Source organism: Larus michahellis, chromosome 10 (assembly GCF_964199755.1).
Source record: "Larus michahellis chromosome 10, bLarMic1.1, whole genome shotgun sequence".
Classification (NCBI taxonomy): domain Eukaryota; kingdom Metazoa; phylum Chordata; class Aves; order Charadriiformes; family Laridae; genus Larus; species Larus michahellis.
Genome location: NC_133905.1, coordinates 23,039,804 through 23,065,755, shown reverse-complemented (window position 1 = coordinate 23,065,755; position 25,952 = coordinate 23,039,804). Strand labels below are relative to the sequence as shown.

The following is a 25,952-nucleotide window of genomic DNA, read 5'->3' as shown; positions in this document are numbered from 1 at the left end:
ATCTCTAATGGCAGTTCTCAGGCAAAATTAAATGTCTGGCGACACTTACACAGCTCTCCTGACCAGAGCGCTCATTTAACTAATTAGAAAACTATTCTTTAAGGTGAAGCAGGCTACGTGTCACTCAAGTTCTGCTGAGCTGCTTATGTAGTACTTACAATAGAAGAAGTAGATAAAGTAATCATTAAAATGAGCAAGGTCAGACAATTTTTAAATTTAAACACTCACCTAGTCTCAAGAGCAACCAAACAAACCATGCATCTCTTCCCATACAGTACCAAGGCCGTTTGGTAAATTTGTGCTTTAAAAATAGCTTCCATATTGTCAATTTTGAAACCTCCCATTCCTAGAATTAGCCTGTATTTGTACTCTGTTCAAAACTAATTCAGTTTCCGTATGTGCTAGCAGTCGTGCCACATCTATCGTTGCTTGCCCAGGCTGCTCCTTACTGTCTCTGCTGCTTCTACAAATTAGGGACCGTAAAATCAGGCCTGTCCTTCACCTTGGTAGCTGCTAACAAGCGATGGACTTTGCTCACCTTCAGGACTGTACATTAACTCATTCCCTCTACGGGCCTCTGGGTCTCAAGCCTTTGAGTTGTCCAAAATATCACAACACACAGGTTTATGCTGTTTTGATCAACGAGTGCAAATACAGTAAGAGTGAATCAGGAGCACCTTACCATTATTGTTCCTCCTGTCTGGGTTCGTAGAGGTTTCAACACTTTTCGCTGAACAACGAAATTGGGAAGAAAGGCAACTGGTGGAATTTCCGTGATTGTAGCCACAACAAATGACCACTACAAAAGGGGAAAAAAGTTCCAATTAATGTTAATGTAGCTTGTCTTAATGATGACGTTTCAATCTTATCAGTTGCTATTTACTGGAAAGGAGCTCACAGGTGCTTCACAAGATTTTTCATATTTTTAGATGGAGGTGACCACAACAGTCCTCATTAGTAACTGCAAAGAGGTTCGTCCTCAAGTTGTTAACTATAAAGAATCATCATTTTCAAACGCCATCACTAGGATTTTCAGATTTTAGTATCAAATGGTAATAAATCAGCAATTTTTCAGCAAGCTAGTATTTCAGAGTATCTACTATCCCTAGGATCGGGAGGAAGAATTGTAGAATGTCCTTCAGCAGTATTAATAGCAAGCTACACTTGATCTATTGTTCAAACCTAAAATATCTTTTCCCATGTCAAGTCAAAAGCCTATACCAAGGAGAAACGAAAAACAAACAAACGGACAATTCGTCTGAGAAGTTCAAATACTTAGGTGAACACACAGTGCAAATTTTAGCATGGAGAACTGATTCAAATTTATTTAGCATATTAAACACTGCTGGAAAATGGTTCAAGGAAACATTTTTGTTCAAAAGCCCTATCATCAAGAATATGATTTGAAGGTTAGAACACAAAATATTTGCAATATGTAAATGCTTTTTTTGCAAACACGCAGATTACTTCAAAGAACTTCTACCAACATCACTACCAGCGATACGACTTCTAAATATATTTCAATGCATAAGTCACAAGCAAGAAAAGACCTCTTCGTCCAATACCGCAACATTCGGGTACCAAGAATTATGAATTTGACAACCTGTACAAAGATTCTGACAAGATCCTATTTTCTTCAGCATTAGAAAATTTAACTAGATTCAGTACCTCCGTTGCCCAATTACCATTAGCTGTCTGTTTACAACTGACAGGATGTGCAAGTGGTCAATTTTAACTGAATCTAATCGCATGCCAATTTCAGGGTCCTCTGATACTCAAAAAAACGTAACCTACTTTGGCTTCCCAGTTATCACTGTTTGAACTACAAAGTCCTACGGAGTAGGGTGGAGGGGTGGCATTAGTCAAAGTTCTGAAGTACTAACTATATTTTGTCAACAGTTTGTTTTAAGCTCTTACTACTTTTATATTTTTACGACATTGTTCTGTTATCATACTGTCAGCTCTCCGTCTTTAGCAAAGTGCTTTAGTTATTTTGTCATACAGTCAATCTTGATCCAGTCCTTTTGCAAGATACTTTAGCTTTTAAACAAGCATCATGTAAAAAAAAAAACCAAACCTAGATTTAATCCTGTTGCTCTACAATGGAATTGAAAAGGTCACATTTGGATAAAATACATTTTGATCTCAAATATGAAGGATGATAGTGAAATTTCAGAGAGTTTTAGCACAGTCACTGCTTCAGACTTAGTTCTTTACCGTGTTTGTGTAATTCCTAACATACAGGGAAGAAGCCGTCTGACAGTGAGCAAAGTCTTGCGGTTCAAGAATGCAGCTACAGACTAATGAAAATGCTTCTCAAAACCCACCACTATAACAACTGAGAATTATATGGCCTCAAACTGTGGCAAGTTTTCTGCTTTTTTCCTTCAGCGCACTAATTTTGTTTTCCAACATTTCCTGCAATAGATTCGCAGAACAGCTATGTATATACTCGAAAAAGAAATCAAGAGGAATTGGTTTTATATAATTGTATACTTTTTTATGTTGTAAAAATAAAAAATTATTTTGAATAGATGAGAACTACATTAATCACATTTTCCAGTTGGCTTCCATAACACAAGGCTTCACAAAGATTAGTTTTCTTTTGACAGAGAACAAACCCTTCGCATTTTTTTAAATCACTACTTTTTGCATTCAAATTGCATATATTAGAATAACATCAGTTACTATTTCTTTTAGTAGATACTCGCTCTCACCCAGCCATCATCAAGTTACTGATTCTCTACGAAAGTTTTGTAGATATGCAATTATGTAACTTAACAGAAATAAAAACTTGGTCTGGATTCAGAAAAGAGTAATAATCATATATAAACACTAGTCAGTAAAAGGCCTTTACTTATTCTTTATAGTCGTCAACTCCATTTAACTCTTTATTTTTACTGCTAATATCATAAGATTTTAAGTTATTTACTTCCCTGTGGTTCAGATAAATTATTCAATGTATGAATTTAAGTTCCAATGTTTTTAATAATTTCACTCCCTGTTTTCTGAAAAGGAGTAAAGAAGTCAGGTTAACCTTTAACCAGGTATATTTTCCTTTAATACATGCCTCCTACCAAATTAACTGCTAGGCAGTATCATTAAACGTGGATAGAGCGTAACACCATACCAAGATGTTACATCCAAAAAGCCCCCAAACCAAAATGAAACAAACAAAAACTCAACCAGCTTCAAGAGTTCTTAATTTTCCTTGCTTAAGCCCAAACTCTTTAAAAACATATACACTTAATGAGGATATTCCTGCAGGACTTCACTTACAAAGTATTATTACCATTAACTTTAATTCCTTAACTATAAAAACTCTCCTTAGTACGGTTAAATGACTTTACAAATTATTTTGAATTATTAGTGTTCAAGGACTACAAGTTAAACTGAAAACCTAATATTAGGAAGATAAAGTAGTTGCTTTTATGCTGATACATCCTGGATTAATACAAACAGCAGATTAATGATCAAAGCCAACCTCTGATGTACTGCCTTTTATGTTATGCATTCACTGCATTCCAGCATTTTAAAATAGCCAACAACATGTGAAATTTCTTTTAAAATATGCAATTTTGTTCTTTAATATCTAAATTTAACCAGCGTTTAAATCTCTGAGAAGTTCCTGCAGCTAGTCCCAGCTTCAAGGGAAAATTCATGGACCTACAAATGCAGATCAAGCAACTAACGTGATTTTTTTTTTTTTATTTATTTAGAAGCTTGCTTGGGACGAAGCTATTTGGATCCATCTTCAATAAAGAAAGTATGTTTTTAGCTTAAATCAACAGAAGATAAAATGATAAAGGACAGTAGGAAGCTTGTAATTGTCACAGAAGTTTCCAGATGAAGGTATGAATGCACTATTATCATCAGGAACAAGAGACCTGGCAGAAAGCGACGACAGCCAGGTCACGCACCCAAGAACACCAACCAGCCAAAAACCAGTTTTGGTGCATCAACCTCCCAGCCAATGAGTTGGAAATATTTAAAGGAAAGAAACAAATCACTGTTAACCAAACGCTACCTTAGCCTTAAGAGGTTTACTAGTCGCTTTAGCTGCAGAGAACGCCCTACAGCATTTGCGCAGCACTGTAAATCCTGAAAGCTGCCAAACCGCATTCCCTGTGACCAAGTATTCTTGTTCAGCGTTTTTTCCAAACATACTCAAATATCGTTACCTTTAAAATAACATTCTTATATATTCCTACAGACCTTTACCTGACACATTACCATTTCCATGAAAATTTAACTAAAAGGGATCAAATTCACTTATCTGCTCTCATGACCTTTTAAATTAACATCTTACAGCAAACCACTATTCACCTTCGCAAATTTTTCACCAATGAAGTTTGAAAAAATTGAGCAAGGAAAAAGCATAACATAGGGAGCAAAGAGAGACAATGGATGACAGCACAAGAACTGCATGAACTGAGGAACTGGACAGGGGAATTTTAAGCACCCCTGAAGGTGCCCATTTCATCTAAACCAAAACCACTCATTTTCAGCTGCCAAGTCACCTCTGGTCACTAACAGAATCCCAGAATGGTCAGGGTTGGAAGGGACCTCTGGAGATCATCTAGTCCAACCCCCTGCCAGAGCAGGTCACCCAGAGCAGGTGGCACAGGAACATGTCCTGGCAGGTTTGGAATGTCTCCAGAAACGGAGACTCCACCACCCCCCTGGGCAGCCTGTTCCTGTGTTCCACCACCCTCAAAGTAAAGAAGCTTTTCCTCAGGTTGAGATGGAATTTCCCGCATTCCAGTTTGTGCTCATTGCCCCTTGTCCTGTCACTGGGCACCACAGTCTGTCCCCATCCTTGTGACAACCTGCCCTTTAGATATTGATGAGCATTGATGAGATCCCCTCTCAGCCTGCTCTGCTCCAGACTGAACAGCCCCAGGGCTCTCAGCCTTTCCTCAGCACAGAGATGCTCCAGTCCCCTGATGGTGCTCATAGCCCTCCACTGGACTCTCTCCAGTAGTTCCCTGTCCTTCTTGAACTGGGGGGCCCAGAACTGGACGCAGTGCTCCAGATGTGGCCTCACCAGGGCAGAGCAGAGGGGGAGGATGACCTCCCTCCACCTGCTGGCCACACTCTTTTTAATGCCCCCCAGGAGACCATTGGCTGTCTCAGTCACAAGGGCAAATTGCTGGCTCGCGGGCAATGTGTTGTCCAGCAGGACTTCCCAGGTCCCTCTCTGCAGGGCTGCTTTCCAACACAATGCACGCAGCCCAAGACGTATTTATCTGGTTTATCTGAACACCCCAAACAGCCAGAAGTATCACAAGCTGAACCGATTATTTGAAGAGCCTGCTCCTCCTGCCTTCACTCCTGAGAGCCCTACCACCCCCCTCCCCAGGCACACGGCCAACACCACCACGCAACAAGCAGGCAGGTACCTCTGGCCTCTTGGCAAGAGGCAAAGCACACAAACCCTTGAGCACTGTCAACGCTCCCTGTAATCACAGCAATCCACTTTTCACTAGGCATAAAAATTTACATTACTAATAAAGTGATTAACTTTTTGTTTTTAAACCTACATGATTTATAAATTTTAATCTGTTCTATATATTTGCAAGTCCAAATGCTTGATCACCTGTTTCAGATCACTTTCAGAAAAGCACATCTTGCATTCCACTGATGCCCAAGCATTGTCCTCATCATTTGCATTTCACTATTTGCTCACGTATGTTATCATAGAAATTCTTGTACATAAAAAAAGATCCAAGTGAAAGACTTCTATGGTCTGAAACTAGCTTAAACCTCACTGCCTATCTCCTTCCAAAATTTCAGAATGCTGATATGCAGGAAATCACTATTTTATGGAACACTAAAAAAAGGCAGTAAGTGGAAAAGTACTGCAAGCAAATTATCCAAAGTCCAGTAATTACCTTAGAGATCTAAATTTTTCAAAGGAATAACCGAGGGAGAATCACCTCAATTCAAAAATCCAGATTTTGTTGTAAGGACTAATCATGTTACCTGAAGCAGGGAAAGGGAGAGACCCTTCCTTCCAACGCAGAACTGATTTGCAGGACTGTTTGATCTACTTTGTGTATACCATTTTGTTTCTCTCCAACCAGCCCCCAGCCAGCTTCTTCAGCTGCTGCTGAGATACCGACCACCACCTGTTCTTGCAAGTGTATGGAATTTCCTACCAGATTCATGCTCAAATTTAAAATGAAGAACACACAAGTGATCCATTATTTTAAGAGACCTAGGCATTCCCAGAAACACAAGCACCTTTGTAGTCTTCAGTGCTGATCTAACACAAAACCATGCCATTTACTGGCAGATTTGTATTTGGGTTTAAAAAAGAAATAGCGCAGCAGACTTTGGATAAAGCGATACAGAGGATACCTAGAGCCTTTTCGTGTCTAGCCATGTTATTTTTCGTTTGCAACTAAGCACTTTTATCCTGACTGCTTGGCAGGAATTTGCTGGCATGGCCAATGCAACATCTTCCAGTTTCTACTGTTGCAGGAAATATTCTCTCAAGAAAAGGGAAACGAGACACAGTTAATCACATCTGAACACAGACAACAGTACTGGTTTTGAACACCAAGACACAAGTTATACAGACAATTCCCTGTGAAGCCACCCCGTAGGTTCTAAAAATATTATTATGGTATTCCACACTGAGCTACGCACATTACACCCTGCTTCAAAGAAGTGATTCAGTAAAAAGTGGTGGGTGGTTCTATGGAATTAAAAATCTTAATATCAAGAATAGCTGCAATAAGATCAAATCTAATGATGTACGAAATCGCATGTAACTTTATAGCATAGAATGAAGAAGTGTAAGAGAACTCAGAAAAGGAACAGGAGTGACAAAAGTTCACACAAATAATAGAACACTTACACAGAAAAATAAAACATTCCAGAAATAGCAATACAAGGACTCTTGCACTGTGGAAGGACAAAGATGACTCAAAATAACTTCTTTTGAATTATGAAATGGAAGATTATTTCTCATATAAATCCATTCTCTGCCTTCCAAGGAAAGAATTGCAAAATGAAAGCAATGTCACCTGCTCTCATCTACTATCCAATTTCACCTACAGATGACTGAATATATTCAGAAACAGAGATCTTGTGTGTTTATGTTTTAAAATCAGACTGAAGCTTAACAAATGGATGTTTCATTTAGAAGTACCCAATGAATGCTTTTTATCACTTGTGAATATGTAATCCTGTATGAGCTGGCACATTGGAAACCTTCACACACAGGTGACATGCAAGGTTATGGCCCTGCATTGATCTTTCAGCTCTGTCCATATTCCACTGACACAGGCTGTGTCTAAGTATGAAGCCAGTACTTCCCTCCACAACAGAACCCCTATAAGGATGCTCTTTCGAGATTACATAAGCCTCAAGCCCATAAAGCAACCCTTGCATTAAAAAACATTCAATAACGTACCCCATTTTAGTGGTCTCCAATGTATTTTCAATTTCACAACCTTATTTTACTAGCGTAAATCAAAACTTACACTTTTGAAGATTAAAACCCTGGTACTAAGGAGAGTATTATTTACATCTCAAACATTAAAATTTTCCTTACGTTGATTTAACTTTCCTGAAACATCATTCCAGGTCACCTATATAACATAGTAGACCCTCTTTCCCCACCACCCCTCTATAGTGTAAATTGCCTACTATTTCTGTTTTTCTTTCAGTATTCTCAGTGATAATGTTATCAATGTTATCAAAATACACCATTCTATAACCTGTAGAAGTTGATTCTATAACAAATACAGCAGGATATTTGTTGCCTTTGACACTAATTCTAGATAGTTTGCTTGAAAAACACATTAATAAGTACAGCACCTTTAACTTATTAAGGTAGCGCCTTGTGTGAACAACCAAGAGATCTTCATCAGTGGCTTCCCGTGCCTGTACAATCAAGTCATCTGCAATTAGTTTTTCTTCTGAAACAGGAGAGAAATAACAATTGGCATTGTACACCATCGCGTGCCGTCCCATACTCCACCCTGCCACAGAAGCTACTTTGACCCTGATGTAATAACTTCATCTGTAACACAAAGCACTGAAACAACTTTTGTTTACTTGGTCTTTACAAATTTTACAAATACATTCCCCCTATATGTGTGAGCTATTAAGTTAGTGTGTATATGATAAATATTGTTTACAGAAAGTTTTCGGAGTGTAATCATGGTAAATTCTTGTTTTAACTAAAAGAAAAAGACGTAGTGACAGAGGATGGACAGAGAAAAAGAGAATCCTTACAGACTAGGGCTTGATAAACTGGGGTGCTCATACCATCAAATATTCACCACTCTAACAGGCTTTAAGAAATTCCACACTTGACACTAGTATTTAATTCCCTAAATCAGTGGGGAACAAAAAAAATAATCAAAATTAAAAAAAAAAATAATTGCTTGGATGTTCATGGAAGCAAACATTTACACTTAATTAGGATATTTCTGTCACACCCCTACCTCCATTTAATTTCAAGAAATACCAATGACCAGCTGTTAATTCTTCGCTTTAGAGACCAAAGGATTTAAAAACCTAGTTTTATAAGAGCAAGTTACAAAATAACAAGTTACAAAGATTTCAGAATGTGATTAAATACCTTGGAATGTATACATCTGGGTATACTTGCCAGAAAGTTTAAGTTAGGGTCAACTAAAACAATCCACACAGTGTATGAAAGCAATGCTGCTTTGCATATCATCACTACAAACAACAAATAGAAGGCACCACGCTGATCTCCCCAGACAAATTTTGATATTTAATTGCTGCACGGCCACAGTCTTCTAAGACTACCTTTTCTCGAATTTATACTTGGAGGAGGAAGAAAACAACCCACAAACGTGAGAGATTTTGTTCTGAAGTGTTATACAAGAACAGCACCTGCAACAATATTTGTTTTGGCAAGCTCCTGTTTCTCCTGACTGAGGCTTGAGAAACATTGATTCATGAGCATCAGAAGGAAAGCCAAACATGCTAACAGTTTCATTCTTGAGGCAGGAGAAAGCAAGCGTAGGAAGATTTTCACTGGTGATTTTCTAGAAGATGATAGGGAACAGCATAGGTCAGCTGTTGGCAGGAGCTGCTACCGAGCCAGAGAAAACCAGGAGCGCCCTGCGGCTTCTTTCTCCTTTACAAAGCAAGGAGAGTAAAACGATTGGGAAAACCAATTTTCTGTGAAAGACAGAGTAAAGAGTGGACGCTCTGCACAGAAAACAGCTGGAGCAAAAGACTTTACACAGAGAAGGAGCAGAAAGGCAAAGGTTTTGATTAACAAAATGGTCATGGAACCCAAGACTTAACTATTTAAGGTTGTTCGAGGGAAGATCCAAAACTCATCAACTAAACAGAGCATTAGAATTTGTTTAACCTTGGTTAAATGAACACAAGACAGCCTCAAGTCGGAAGGGCAATACTTAACTGCAAAAGTTCATCAGTTGAAGCAGTCATTAGGACCGCATAAATGAGAGAGGCCTGGCTCTCAGACAACCTTTGTCTTGGCAAGAAAAAAAGCTCTTTTTTTTTTTATAACTTGATGAGCAAGCTTGAACTTTAGATGAAGAGATGCCAAGATTTTATAGGCCCTGATCCTAACCTTGGTTCTTACATTTGGATTTCCTTAATGTATTTCTGCCTGTATCTTCCAATTTGACTAAACAGCAATAGTGAGCACCATCACAAAAAGTTCTGCCTGTCACCAGAGGCAACCCAAAGCTCTTCCCAAACAATATCAGAATATCATGAGGTTGGTAAAGAATGGATTATCCCAGCTGCGCTGATCTTTCAGCCTGAAAACTAAGTTACACCCCACAGCAAGCCAGTCATTAGCACCTCTAGTTTCACAAGCCACGAGGAAGGCCCCAGTTCTTGCTCCACCAGGTGTAAACAGTACTCCCAACCTGCAGTTCCGGCCTTGCAAGCCAAACCCTTTGTAAGCTTGCAGCAAACACAGGAAGGATTTCCCATTCATTGCTACGAAACTGAAGTCTGTGTTCTCTTTACAGATCCAGGCTTGGTCCTCCAAAGAAAGATGAAACAGGAACTGCAAATGGCAGCTATCCTCAAGAGGAAACTTAAAGGAAATCTTGTTCTCATAAATCTAGAAGTGAAAGAAAGTGTCTGAATCATTAAAAACCTGTTGAGTATCAAAACGTGGCACCCTGAGCTACGTCCACAAGACTCCAGCATTCGGCACCTAACTCAGGCTAGGCTGAAAGTCAAGGCTTTGGTGCTCACTTCAGAGGTGGAAACAGTTCTCAAATATCCCCTGTGGATGTCTGCTGTAAAGGCCAAGCAATGAAATTCTGCTCACTTCATGCTTTCATTCAAATCCCAAAGACCAGAAATATTTTAAGATGGACTAAGACATTGCTATGCTCATGTTTCTTCTTACCCCATTTTACTCATAGTCTTGCAAAGCTCTGGGCCAGAGTGAAACGAACCAAACTAGGTACTCTGACTAGTATTATTTATGCCTGTGGGGAGAGGAGACCATTTAATGAGCTTGAATTTTCCATCACATTTCAGGAGTTTCACTCTGCACAGACACCATGACAGAGCCGAAACCAAAACTGTGGGTTTATTTAGTCGAGCGGGCTAGAACATACGTTTTCAAAGGATGGTGGAACAAGCCTTTGTATTAAAAAGCCCCTGCTGTAGAAGTTTGCTCTAACATTACAATTACATCTTCTAAACCTTTCATAGGCAAGATCTTCAACAATACATAACGCGCGAAGTTCAACTCACCTCAAAAATCCTACAACCAAATTAACTTGCTGAGATTTAACTCTGCAAATATGTAAGAATACTAAAGCACTCCAAATATGATTAAGGAGCATAGCTTAAATCTACACAATGAGCAATGAAGATGTACAGTCGCTATTATACTGGCAATTATTAACATAAGTCTGCACTAACTACATAATTCCCATTAGCTTTTGTGCAAATGTTGCACGAAACAACATCTAGGAGGTACCTTCTGTTATTTTACCTTTCAAGAAATTGATTACTTTTCCCCATTTCCCTGCATCAAATGGATGCAGTTTCTCAAGTCCCATGAAGGTGATGTTGTAGTCTGGAGAATATACGATAGGCCAGCATGCCGACGGAGCGTCCTCATACAACTCAGTTCTGTGAGGCCTTGAAAAGCAAAAAAACCAAACTAGTCACCATTTTTAACAACTATTTACAAAGTCAAATGTTTTTCACTAAAATCCCAAATTAAGAGTCCTTATTAATACCAACTTTACATATAGAATGATCCCTGAAGATGCTATTTCCCACAGCTACTGAAGGGACGACCAAGAGCAGTTAAACAACTGCTCTTCAGCAGCAGGGTCAGGGAGACCCCGCGCATCACTCACTGCCAGGCAGTACAGTTAAACCCTTGAACTAACCAGTACTGGGGAAAAAAGAATAACTGCAGAACGCACATCAATGAATTATGCATACAAAGCTCACCGCAAACATTAGTTAGTGGAAACATTTACTTCTCTCCCCTCATTTTTCCGAATTCATCAGGCAGCACCTGTGTCTTAGAAGGTGCATCCCATTTTACAGACAACGTAACCTTCAACAAATACCTCACCAGACTCACGTTTTAAAGTCTGCATCACAACGCAATTGAAAAAAACCAAACCACACAGCTCCTGCACATGATGCTGATAAAAACACAAGGTCAGTAAGACCTCTAGGATCCTTTCCTAGGAGCAACAGATTATTTCATTCAGCAAAGTTCAGCTCAGCAAAAGTAAAGAGGCTTGGACGTGCCCTCAACTCTAGACCTCATGCCTCTAACCCTTACCTAGTACTTTCTCCCTTCAAATTCACGTATTCTCCTAAACTCAGCGGTACAGCCAGCTCAGAGCCCTCCTTCACAAGCCGCTCACGAGACCAGCAGGCAATGGTGTGCTCTGCGCAGGTTGGATGTTGGGCAGACACCGGTGTGCACACGCGGGCCAGCAGCCAGGCCACACCAAGAGGTGACTCTGTTCGCACCCAGCTGTGGCTCCTCTGCCCCAGACCCCACAACACCGAGTTATGCTGAGACCTCTCGTGCTCCCCGAGATTTGGCTGAACTTTGCAAACGGCTCTATGAGACAAGAATGGTCCTTTGTCAGGTGAACAATACAAACAGAAAAACCTTTATTTCCAGCCTAAATATGCTCAAAAATACCCTTTTAAAATGCAGTTAAAAACAAAACAAAAACCAAACGGGAAGACAATGGAGGTTTTTCACCAGTCCGCAGTCCCAACCCCACACACCACCCACAAGCACAACCGGGGCTCCCTGGATCCTTCCCTCGTACCACCCCGCAATAAAAGGCGGCTTTTGTAGGGGGCGAGCTACCACCCCGGGCCCGGCTCCTCTCCCGGCCTGCCGGCAGGGCCTCGGCGCTGCGGGAAGGGGACGTTTCCCTGGGGTCCCCACCCGCCCCAGGCCGGGCCCGGGCTCCTCGGGCGCACCTTGCAGCCCGCCCCCGGGCAGGGTAGGGCCGGGCCGGGCCGGGCTGGGCCTCCGCCGGGCCGGACCGCCAGCCGAGCCCTCCCGCAGCCCCGAGAGCCGCCCCCCGCCGGAGGAGCCCCGGCCCCGGCCCGCTCCCTGTGCCAGCACCGCCCGGCGCCCTACTCACATCCCCCCGCCTTCCGCGGCCGCGCCGCCCGGGCCGCGCAGGGGACGCGGCGGGCCCGCACCGACAGCGGGCCCGGCGTGGTCGGGGGCGTGGCCACGGTGCAGTGACGCGCGGGGGCGTGGCGCTCCCGGGCCGGCGCCACGGCGCGGGTGGTTTTATATCAAGGGCCTGAAAGCGGCGCCGCGCAAACGGGGTCTTTGGTCAGAAAACGCGATTCTCGCTGTAAAATAAAATTAACGAGGTTCCAGGTGAAAAGACAGAGCAGGGCAGCAGAAGAATAAGGAAAACAAGGGTGAAATAGTGATATTATTAGCTAGTGAAATATTATCTAGTTAGTTAAATAGTGATATTAGTTAGTTAAATCGTGATAACAGTTAAGTAGTGATATTTAACCCCCCCATGGCAGGGGGCTTGGAACTAGATGATCTTTAAGGTCCCATCCAACCCAAACCATTCCATGATAATCCAACGGAGCTGCAGAGCTCCCACTGATTTTGTCAGGTCAGGGTTCACCCCCGGAACACCACCTCTAAATTCAGGCACCCGGGAGAAATAAGCTAGTTTCAAGTCAAAAGCCAATTTCTGAGCATACTTTACTAATCCAGCTTAAATGTATACATAAAGCATTTCTTGGGTGGTTATACAGCTAAATCAATGATACCATCATGAAAAATCGTCCATGAATAGCAGCGATATCTATCAAATCAAGGATGAATGTACAGAAGCCCTATTTTCTCATGAGGAATAATGTCTCTTTATGAGAGTTCCAGATAAATGTCTTTCTTCTTAAAATATGCTGGCTTGGGCTTGGCATTCAGTTTTGATGGATGCCTGGGCTTCACCTTGGTATTTATTTAGCAGCAGGAGGCTGTTATCCCAAGAAAACATTCCATCCCTGTGACATTATCTTTTAATTAACATTTCTTTTTGTTCTGGTCCTTTGTGCACTTGCCTCAGTTCAGCATATCTACCTTTTATTCCTTGTTACCAACTACTTAATGCTTGGTGCTTAATTGGGTTTTTGAGTGTAGTTTGGTTAACTAGATACAAATATAATGTGTTATTTCATTTTCATTTAAATTAAACTTAAATTAAAAATAAACTTGCAGATTAGTTTCCATATTTGTTAGATATTGTGAATTGGGTTTCCTATGTGCTTTCCCATTAATTGCTCACATTTAAACTATGACACACACAGTTCTCCAAATGTAAAGTTTGCTTCGTCGTTCCTTTTTTCACCACCAAAAATCGAATGTAAATACCAGCTCCTCTGTTCCAGCTGAGCGTGAGGCCTGATGCTTTTGTCTTCCTCCTCTGCTGCCATAGTAAGTTGGATTCTTACCTGCAGGCTGATTCCCCCCCAGCGCCCAATAATACCTTTTCCTTTCTGCGTCGGGGCAGAGACAGGCTCTCTTGGAGGCTCCCCAGGGAAGTGCTGCAGATTTACACTAGTGCCTGGTCACTCTTGCTGGGGTACGAGTCTTTCTGTCTCCAGCAGAAAAAGAAAAAAGAAATACGATGAAGACGTGTACCTATTTCAGTGTAGGACACACTATTTGCAATATTATAAATTAGAAAATATTGTTTATAGTATGTATTTACCATTTGGGCATTCTGCGATCGTTGTTCTTGACATTCCAAGGAACTGCAGTTGCAGACACCGAAGGTGTGACAAGCCGTCTGCGGGTGGGCACTCCTCACCCCAGAGGAGGTACAGTCCTGCTGCAGAAACACAGTTACTCTTGTTACCCCCATGAGTTTTTAACAGTTTTTAAACAGACCATACGGGGCATGACATTGTCGTTCAGTCTTATCTTTTTGGCTCGGAAGGTAATTACTTCCTCATGAATTAGGTCCAAGATACGCAAAAGAGACAGACCCGTGGTGGATTTTGGACATACTCCGAGCTCCAGTTTTCTGCCAGCAGACTTTTCGAGGCAAGTGGGTTGGGAAACCTTACAGCGTGGTAGAAGAAACAGAGCTGAGGAAATAACACCACCTTTGGCTCACTAGTCACTTTGAAAAAAACTTCTTTTGAAGAAAATCTGGGGTTCTTAGTATTTTATACAACATGGCAATATTTAAAACAAAGTGATTTTTTTTTCAAAGTTGGTCTGTCCTGAAATTGTATTTTAAATACATATAAATGAAATATTTTGATTAAAAAAAAAAAAAATCAGACCCAAGCAAATAATAAACTTTTAAATTGATATACATCCACAAAATGTACTGGAATATCTGAATCCATACTTTTGGCTGAAAGGTATTTCTTTTAAAAGTTCTGCTGAGTTCTAATCTTCTCTTTACAAATTAGGAAGGCAGGGCAACAAGCATAACTCAGCAGCAAAGATGAGAAGCTGACCTTTTAGAAGAAAAGCCCATACTCATAACAAGCAGAAAATAGTTACAGACCATACAGAACCCACCTCTCTCTAAATTTCCTGGAATCCTTCAAAATTAGGCCCCAAATACACCATCAAAGTGAGAAAATAGATGAATTGCAACCCAGCTCGTGCAGACAAAGGAAATGTTTTCTCCTTATACCATTTTGTTTCTGTTGAGACAAAGTGCAACTTGAATGGTTTTGACAATCTTATGGATAACACTGGGGTCCTGTGGTAAGGGAGTTTATTAATTGCTGCATACTTGAAAGCGCAGGCATATCATTGTTATAATAAATAACAAGCAGCCTATTAACTCCCAAGGTCTGGCCTGTTTAATGTGTTCTTCGTCAGGCAGGAGATCATTCATCTCATGTTGAAAATCATAAACAGCACCTCTGGGAGGACAGACTTCCTTCCAAAGAGAAATACTTTTTTTATAACAGGGCTCCAGTTTGAAGTTGATTGAGATACTGGCCCTGTCCTTCTGGGGAACTCTTTTCAGGCTGTTCATGTGACTGGTCTCTTTAAAGTTCAGGGATCCACTTGTGCGGATCCATTTGAAGGTGGGTCCAGAGTCTGAACTGCTAGCAAAACCAACTTTTAGCAGTTGGTTTAGCAGCCAGTTTAGCCTGACTAATGTCCCATATGAAAGAGACTGGCCAGTTGCGCCTGCCAAGAATTGTGCCAGTTTATTAAAAATTTTGTTCAGGTAATTTGTTGCACATTCATTCTTCAGTACACTGAGGGAATGTGGCAAAAGCCCTTCATCACCTTCTCAACCTCCCATAGAACAGAAAATGACTTCTTAGTTCTGGTGTTCCATGATGGTGAAATGACTTAAACATGATGAATGGTGAAATATGATAAGGGTTTTTCCACATCAAGTAACAGTGAAGTTAGAGACAAAAGTCAGCAGTAGCAAATTCACGATACTATGAAAATTGGGACGATGGATCCACTCATCCATAACCTGTATCAGTGAGGTAACCTTCGGATCACTTGCTTCACAGGTGAAGCAGTACGATGCCAAATTAAGAGTTGTAGCAACTTACGGTATTATTTTAACCTCCCAGAAACTTTCCAGTTACTGCCTGGAGCTGGAATAGCGCAAGAGTTGGAATCTTCCCAGCAGGTTTGCTCAGGCCTGACCCATGCAGCTACCTCCAAGGTCTTATCCCCACCTCTTGTCACAACAGCCTGTCCTCTATGGGAAAAAAAATCAGTGTGCAAATCAGCTCATTTTGTTTCAGTTGTGAGATGCAGCATATCCTTCCTTCAAGGGCGAAACACCCTCAGAACTGAAATAAAACCCACGTCACAAATAGTTTACTGTCAAACTCCTTTGAGTCGAGGCTTTTGAAAGAGGTTAACATGAAGAAACGTGCTACAGATAAAATCAGGGATGAAACGCTTTTAAAGGAACATAAAGGAATGGGATTGTTATTTACATTGAGACTGACTTCTGTAAAATTTTTACTAACTCATTACATGAATTTCTACAGAAATTTTAATTAGTGTTTTTTAATCAGAAAATAATATTTTGAGAACCTGTGCAACTTTAATCTCTTTGATCCTGAGGGCTTTGATCTGCCACGTGGTGACATGACTGAGATCAGGCACTTATTTCCATGGTGGGTAGAAAATGTGAAATTATTGATTCCTGTAATCCAGCAGAGCAGAAAAAGGTCCGTGCTTTTTCTAGCTCAGAAACTGATACAGTTTTCTTCCCTCGCTGTTGCTCAGAGCAGCTGGAAAAGCAAGGCCTGGATATTCCTTAAAGATATCATTATTCTCCTCACAGTCTTATCTTCGCTCTTATTAGCCTAAGTCCTTCTCCCTTGCTGAATTACATCGAACTGAAATCCTCAGTTTTTAAAACAATAGAGCATGATACCACTAACCACCACTTCGTGCCTTCACTGTCATGTGATTTTCAAAATGAGAGATGTAGGCTATCGCAACAGAACTCAGATTATACAAATCCCAGCAAGGGTTTATCCAAAATAGACTTTAAATGGCCTTTTCAAATTCACCAGAGGGACTCAGCTTAATGCCTTGAGCTGATAACCAGCGAAGGAAGCCATACGACTTGACTTACTCTCATACGCAGTAAACATCTGCAAGTCACTATCAAAATGGAGAAAACAATGTTTAGTACAATGAGGTGCTTTCTGAAGCAAGAAAATTTTTCTAAGAAGTGATTCCTTTGCAGGTCCCTCCAGAAGTACAGGCAGCTACTTTACACGGTGAACAAGAGCACAGGAGAGAAATACAATTAAGTTAATAACACAGTCTCTATTACTGCAAATTTGTCTCTGAATTAGTTTGTGTCCACTCTCCTAGAGTGTATTTGTAAATATATATATATGGTATATAATTTTGTAATTTCATTGCCAATTACAGAGACAACCTGATGTCTAGTACTCTAATAGCTATCCAAATAAACAGGGTTGTGTATAACATGTAAAGTTTTCATTAATATTCAGTCCTAAGAACAACCAGATACAGAAAAACTGTTTCCATCTAATAATTAGCATGTTCAAGTGAGCACATTTAGTTGATATTTGCTCTGCTCGGATTTTTAAGTGCTTTGATAATATGATTGAGATTTAGTCAGTTTACAGTATGCAAGAAAGTGGCGAAGTAAAACACAAATTTCTGTTCTGTATTTTCCAAGTACATTCAATAGACAATTCAGACATCTAATACTCAGCTGGGGGTAAAAGTATAATAAACATTGGCAAAATGTTTAAAAGTATACTATTCCTTATGCTACCGGGAAAAGATGAAATATCAGATTTCACGACATCTTTTTGTTTCTGATGGCCTTGTGCACCTTGCCCATTAACAACTGTAACAATTCCCCAGTAATTAGTATTGGTACTTAATCGAATTGGGGGTGGAAGGGTGGGGAAGGAAACGCGGTTTTACAGAAAATTTCTAAAGATATCAATAAGTAGAAAGGAGAATTCCCACTGGAATAAAGTCTAGGAAGGGACTAAAATGTCGAGCCCAACAGCCTCATGAGAAAAGATTAATAAGAATCATTGATATGTTCCTTATATACACACTACACATTTCTTGGCATTACAACATTCTTTAGAAAAGGTACTGTACAGAAGGACATGCGAGCTTACGCTGGAAAACAAATACACATGAAAGTTCAAGTTCCCTTGAAATAATCTGCTCTAAAAACCTAAGTTAAACCAGATTTCTGTATTAAATATATAGGGCAGTTATATTTGACTATTCCTTTGTTACAGGTTAAAGCCAGGCACATAAAGCATAACCAGGAGCACGAGTTTTCTGCCACCAGCAACACAACTAGGGTTTGCAACGAGTAGGAACACTTCCAGTGTCCCAAGAGAAGTGAGGGGTTGAGCGAAGGAAGTGAGGTGGGGCTTGTGGGAAGAATCGTCAGGACACAAAACATACCTGAAACATTTCCAAATCCACTATTCCTCTTCGATATTTTCATACTTCTGTACTAGCTTTAGATTAATAAATCGCAATGTAACAACACCTCAAGTGATACCCTGAAAGAATTTCATTATCAATATTTACCTGAGCACAGCCAAGAAAAGCGAAGGAACTACAACAATACGAACCATTACTAAACAACCTGGCTTTATTCCAGGCTTTGTAGGTTGGATAAGCTCAGAACTATTCAGAAACAGCCCTTCAGAATCGGAGGCCTTCAGATGAAATCGCTCCCCGGCACCATGAGATGTTTACACCTTTAGATAGGAATGTCATGCGATAACTAAATTGGACATTTTATTTGTTCTCAAATATCACGGCACAACTTAGAGGTGAATTATCAGATAATTGGCACTCAAACTATATTAGGCATCATGAATTAATATCAACATTCTGAATTGCTTGTTTTAGCAAACAAGCAGCTAGTGCGATCCAGCTCCGTATGGCTGGCATTACCGAACAGATGTTTCAGCTGCTGAATGACGATGAAGTATGATCACAAGAAGACAGACATGGTAAAATGTAGTTGAATAAGGCCACGCAGCTTCCGAGATAATTGCCGTACACCAGTGCATTCAGCCTAACTGTGGTTATTGAAGGAAAGAACTAAACACAAAGCAATTCAAACGAAAAGTGGCATACACAGGGATGCTAGGGATATTTTTATTTTCAAAGGGCAAAGAACGCTACTTCAGGTCATGATGATCAAATTCCCTAAGGAACTTCTCAGTAGTATTTTAAAACCCCTTTTTCAGTCACTTTAAGCAACATTTTTTTTAAAATGGACTTAATTACTATTGAACCAGAACTGCATATACTGCTCACAGAAATTAGAGGGAGTAGACAGGGCTCTGCAACAGTGCTTGCTCTGCCAGAAATCTAGGAAGTGAAGTGAAGTGAAGATAAACCCCACCAGCAAGAAAACAGAGTGCCAAAGGAGAGCCTGCATTGGCGCTATGTGGCTACAGCACGACTCGGGGGTGCTCTGGTGGGTGGCCAGAGCAGCTGTCAGCCCGAATCTACCCAAAATTAGTTGTGGCAAGTATTGCTGCATCACACTGCCACATCCAAGATGTGATCTGTGTTTATTTTCTGTAGAACAAAATAATATTTCTTAGCTGTATTACAATAAAAATTCCTACTGGTGAAGAACCATAGGAGATATATATACATGTATTTATATAAAAAAAAGATAATAGAAGTAATATGGGAACAAATAGGGATGTAGTGCACCCTGATGTAATCCCAGTTTAAGAAATACTTGCTTTTTAGAAAGTATCAAAACCAGGGATCCTTCATATTGTCTCACAGAGGAAGAGAGTTTCCGAAAAAGATGAGCCCCTTGTGTTTTCTTCACCATCTTCCATCTGACTAACACAATCAGAGCAAAACAAAAACACATTTTTCAGCTATCTCAGCAAAACTCCTCTTAATATGTAAGGAGCAGCTCATTTCTTATTTTTATTCCACAGGAAGTTATTTTGACAAAGATGTGCTAATCACACAACGTGATAGTAATAAACCTCCCTTATTTCTAAGGCTAATAGGCTGCTCATCAACTGAAGTATGTCAATGACCAGCAATTAGCACCCTTCTCATTTAGCTACTGTGATTACACCAATTCTTGTACTAGTGCTGCATTAATTGCAGTTTATATCATCTTGATTTGGGGTGTGTGGTGATTTAAAGCCGCAGCAGGGGGTGGAGACTTTTCTTATTTCCCTCACTGCTAGAAAAGCTGGGAAAAATCACCAAAACAAGGGGTGAGACAATCTAGCTTCCTCACTGCTGTGTGTTGCAGCTTCCATTTCCCCTTCCTACTCAGTCCTCTCTAATCATCGAGACTCATTAGAATATTTGCTGCTGCCTCGAGTTTAACTATTATTTTTTCCTTATGAAATAAGGGATTAACTTCAAGGTGAGTAAATTCTACTGGGTCAGCTTGGTCTTTCTAGGTGCTTCAGTTAATATTATTTATCTTTGTAAAATCTATATATCCTTGGGTTATGTGGCTACGAGGAGGGAGACAAAATCTCCCAAGTGGGACTTGGCAGAGCCCCCAGGAATTTGCAACTTCACATCTACGTAAAAAAACTGTTATGGCAGAGTATGGTGAACCAAAATATGCAATGAAGCTTATTCTTTCTGGGCTCTCCCCATTTGAGAGCCGTATCAACCTTGCCTCTGAAACGGAGTTCTTAATAGCTAAGACTAAAGCTTTTCACGAACGCTCACTAATAATGTGTTGTTTAGGGGGTGCCGGAGGTTGGCACTTTGTAGCTGGCATTACAGACTTGTTTATACATACAATTAACAAAAGTAAAACCTGAACATACCAATGTCAGAAATCCTTAAGTATGTCCCTAAACCAGGGCATTTCGAATGAGTAGTTACTTGTGAATGGTGCATCTGTGGCTCAGTTGTCCACCAGCATATTTAGTATTATTAATACCACTACTCCTATAATGATGACAAATACAACTTTTCTGGCTTGGAGAAATGTTGAGGAGATCTGTTCACTAGTGATGGCTCTTGGATGGCTAGATGTGACAGAAAAGGAAACTAATTATTCTTCTCCAAAGCATGGTTTGAATTATGTGCAGTAGATAAGGCTTCAGGGCACACGTTTGAAAAATGAGGAGAAAACAAAATAGCTACATATCATCCTTTCTGTGCCCTTGAGTAGAGCAGGGCTGCTTCTGAAAGGTCCCTGTCCATATACCAGCACTGTCTGAACAGGTAATTGAAGATTACAAAATCTTACATATGAAAAAAGAGGCATATTAAGTTTGACCAAGTAATCTTATTATGGTACTTCCTAACTTTTCAGAGTTCTTTTAATTTTTTACAAAATTTTTAACATAATTTTATTTGAACTTGTCTGTATGTTTTATAACAGCCTGTCCTCTGACAAGCTATTATTGCTTTGTTTGAACATTTGCATGACTCAACAGTGGCATTTGGTAAAAAAGAAAGCAAAACTGAATAGTGGGTTTTTTGTTTTCCCTGAATGGATTACCCTCCTTATAAAACCCAATATTCCCCTCTCCATGGTGCAAAACTAACCCAAATTGGAAGCCACCTTCCATATAAGCCCAGCCAAACCGTTCCAGTATGTTTCATTCATTTAAATTGTCAAGACAGCTAAGCCTTTGGGAGGCACCTTCTCCATACTTTCCAGTGTGTTTAAGCGGAAGGCCAGAGGCAGGAGATCAGTCACCACAGATTACTTTTATTCCCCTGCAAATTCTCCATTCATTTGGTATGACGACAGCGTCCTACTGAGAAGACCACAAAACCTCATAGCATATTTTGGACTCGAGGTGAGCTGACAGATAATGACAAGTTACAGATAATTAGAAACAAACTCCCTAGTAAATACTTAGCTCCAGAAACAGAAGATTGTAAGTTATTCTGGCTGGGTTTGAAATCAGCTACACATAATATTTACACAGATTGATGCTGTCTCCTCGCAGTGCAATGTGCTTTAGGTTTGACCATGCTTCGTCTTTCCCTCTTGCTGGAGCACTTGTACGGAGCTGACTGACTAGCAGTGATGGAGTCAAGGGTAGGTACTCTTTATCCCTCTCTAATTTCATCAGCATACACACTAATTTGACCTCTCTAGAGAATGTTCCTCCTTCCTGGTGTCTGCCTTAGACTACTGAGCAGTTTACCCACTTTGTTAATTATTAGACAATCACATTTGTCTGCCCTTCGTATAAGCCAGGACACAAGGGATAGCTGGGAGAAAGTGAAGGAGGAAAAGGGGTGAAGGACAGTTCCATGTAAACACAAAACTTCAGACACCTTCTCTTTTTCAATATCAGATACATAAGCTGTTGGTTCATTAATCAAAAAACAAATCCTTACACTTCACAATAAGCTAAATTTCAGCAGTTCGCAAAGTATATCTGCTTATTTCAACTGCATTACTAAGGCAAGTATGTAATACCCATTTGTAATACCATAGCTAAAATGTAATTAATGTTACTCATTCATTATCAATGTAGGCTAGCGCGCTGGGGATTTGCTCCGTTATCAGGCAAAAAGGCAACACAGATGAAGAGTAAACAATGAACTGCAGCAAAATGCAAACACATAATGTATGTAAGTATGTAATTGGATATAAGCAATAGCCAGATATAAATTCAGGTCACCAGCCTGAACTAGAAGTCCCAGCTTGCAGGGCAGATAAGCTCTGTTTTGGGAAGGATGTGTCCTCTCCAATTGTCTCTAATGTGTTAAAAGACAGACTTTTAATTTTTTTTTCATTTAAGTAGAGAAAACATTAAAAAAACTTCCATTTCCTACTTGGCAATTCATTACAGACGTCTCTGAAAGAAAAGTAGATTTATCTGGTTAAAAAGATACCTTGCTTGGCCTTCTGTGTCATCAAAGTTGAACTTTGGCCTCTACCCACACCATCGCAGTGCCAGTGGAAAGGAATGTAGCGTCTATAGCAGGATTTGGACAGTATTTGCAAAATGCAAGCAAGTGTGAACTCCAGGCCACACATCCACTTCGGATACGCTCACCTCACAAATCTGGATCAATTTATAGCAAAAGATGCAACTTCAATATAACAAGTCAGAGGGCATAAAGTGTACAAGGGTAAGCCCATGCACAAATCTGCTGAGGGCCAGAGCACCTGTAATTATAATGATGCGATTTTTTAAAGAATTTAGAAAGTCAATAAAATATGTATATCCTTTACAGATAGTTTTTGCACTGAAAGAATATGTTATGCTCTACTGAATTGTTTATAATTAAATTATGTCCTTTACAAGAAGATCTAGGATTAAGAGCATAGTCGAATGACTGCGCTATTGCTTAATATTTGAGTTATGAAGCAAATGATGTTTTTTGCAAATATCGTATTTGCACACGCACATAGTCCTGCAAAATAACTCATCTGTTTAGTTCATTGCAAGATGAAAATCAGGCATAATTTGGAAGGAAAAACTCTTTATGGAGCTTTCAGTGTACTTTTTTAAAGTGGAATAGAATTACAGTCCCTGAAGCTAAGCAGATGCAAGATCAGATCTGAAAGAAAAGCTCCATGAAGGTCAAACAGAATGTGATTTGAACTCACAAAAACAAAGTACATCATATTACAAAGCTACAAAATAGTATAGGGTATTTCTTGTTTTACTAAATTTGGGGGTTCATTCATTATTTATAGAGAAAAATCTCATTTGTCTTCTGCTTTTCACCAAGTGCTTTTCAATTTGAAAGGGTCATTTGATTGTAATTAAGCCAAATGTTAGTGAATAATTCACTGCCTTTTCCCCTTCATCCTGTCCTATTAATTACGTAGAGCCAAAAGGCTCAAACTTTCAAATAATAACAAATCTTTATCCAAATAATTGGTAATAATCAAAGACTCAAAGCTGTTACAGCCGTCCAATGTGAACAAAGAAGATTCTGTTTGTGAAATGGGAACTAATAAGTGAAAAAATAATTTTTCATCAACCTAAATATTTCCAAAAACGTAGGCCTTCATACAACATACTAATGGGAATCTCTGTGTAATTTCATTTGATAAACACAGCACTAAAATTGGCATCCTTGTAATTAATTTACGCTATTGCATAAAAATATGGAGAGAATAACTCACAAAGAGAAACTACATGCTGCAGAGTTGCTTTAAATCTTTTTTCCTTTATGAATGATGTCAGGCACCTAGTTATATAAAACAGCATGGTACTTTGTGGGGCTCTTATAATCCGAAACTCTTAAAGAATCTTATGCATTTTAAGTAGAACTCCGTAATTGTAAAATAAGCCAGTATTGGTCTACGTGGAGATTCTTCAGATTTTATTCATATGTTTCACGCGACTTGTTGCAAATCTCTTACGTGAGAAAAGTAAGAACAACGTTGGTCTACTGTTACTAAAATGAGCCAAAACTTCAAAATTGCATGAAAACCTGTTGAGAAACACCCTCCTGTGGTTTCGGTTCTGGGTTACCACCACAACTACAGAGGGCTGTTTGGCAGTTCCACTGGAGAAAAAGTTAAAAATTGCAATTTCACGCTGGAGCAGAGTTCATCTAACAAAACTGTTTAGTCCTGTAGGATTACTGTTGCTTAAAGTGCAACTAACCTTGGCTCTAACCTCAGTGTGTGTAATACTAATGAACTTAGAAGTTGATCTTCCCGTCTCTTTATCCCCCGATTAGTATGCGTGTTATGCACAGAACTGATCTGAGATAGTGAGAACTTACTCAAAAGGAACCAAAAACCAATAAGAAAAGCAAATGGGGGAAAAAACGAGAATACAAATGTGTTTCCAGGATCCCAAGAGGAAATATTTATAAAGAACATAAAAAACAGTGTCATCAAGATGCCAGCTAGTTAGGAGAAATAAAATGGAAGATTGATGTTGATTTGCTCAGAATGATCATAAACGAATAAAAGTAGACTGATGACATCTTGTAGAGGGCAGATCTTCTCTTGATAAATCGACAGAGTACATTCAAGAGAGTATCACCAAATGGCACTGAGCTTGATAATGAAAAGCAAAGGGAGGCAAATGATCTTCACAGATTCCTACACAACCCAGCATGTGTTATAACAATGGCCTTCCAGCTTCTTGCGTCAGAAACAAAACAGACTGGATTTAGGAATTACTAGAGGTACGGCCCTCTCCTATCATATCTCATGTGAGATAGAATGACTTTACCTTATTGTAAAGTTTAAAGAAAAAAAAAAGGAACTAATATTTTTCCACTGTATTTGGGGTCTTTTCTATGCTATTTTTTGTATTACAACCCCTTATTCAGATTTGGACAGCTGCTGGGCATTGAGAACAGTTTTTAATTGTGCTGTGTGCTCTTTTTTCTCTTTTTTTCCTTAGCAGTTAGTGATAAGTTAGAAAAGGGGCAATTTGTCCAAGCAGTTCAGATTTTTCAGTCTAACGTGCTCTACCCTGTGTTTGTTAATGTCTGAATTTCAGCAACCATTATGCTGCCAATTTGTCTAGTTCTGTTTCCATGAAGTTCATCACAGCCTCCTCTTACAAAGACTTACACTAAACAATTTTGTCATCTGTAATTCCTGCTAACCTCATTTTTTTTGTTCCACCCTTCATTTCTGCCTTTCTGGATAATTAATGAATGTATGAAATACTAACTACAGTACAGATCCTTGGGACATAATAATATTAGCCTCCTGCTGAATTGAAAACTGACAGCCTAATGAATTAAATTTCCTACATAAGAATAAGAGTGTTGAGAGTGAAAATCAGGATGACTTGTGATTTATCCCTAACCTGAAGGGGGGAAAAAAAGGCAAAAAACCCCCAAACCAACCACCCAAACCTCTGCAAGTACAAGCACCTGCAATTTCCACAGACTTCTATGTGACATGTGAAAAAACAGGCTAATTAATGAAAAAAACAACACCAATTTAAAAAAAAGAGGAAACATCACCTCTGCATACCTGTTTCACTTGCTA

At 39.7% G+C, this 25,952-nt stretch overlaps 1 protein-coding gene across 6 annotated transcripts in view; it reads right to left on the bottom strand.

Annotated features, from left to right (window-relative positions):
• The window catches only part of HDAC11 (histone deacetylase 11), a 53,553-nt gene that overhangs the window by 18,434 nt on the left and 9,167 nt on the right, over positions 1-25,952 (bottom strand). For 2 of the 6 annotated variants that reach the window (XM_074602466.1, XM_074602468.1), the window contains exons 3-8: positions 16,066-16,217; positions 14,232-14,351; positions 14,007-14,114; positions 10,988-11,136; positions 7,831-7,931; positions 683-799 (exon numbers count right to left, since the gene is read on the bottom strand). In XM_074602466.1, coding sequence (XP_074458567.1) covers positions 683-799; positions 7,831-7,931; positions 10,988-11,054 — 285 coding nt within the window. In that variant the 5' untranslated portion in view covers positions 11,055-11,136; positions 14,007-14,114; positions 14,232-14,351; positions 16,066-16,217. Of the gene's footprint in view, positions 1-682; positions 800-7,830; positions 7,932-10,987; positions 11,137-11,800; positions 12,089-12,629; positions 12,743-14,006; positions 14,115-14,231; positions 14,352-16,065; positions 16,218-25,952 lie in introns of those variants that run through there. The other 4 variants (XM_074602464.1, XM_074602463.1, XM_074602465.1 and 1 more) reach the window with 3 other exon arrangements.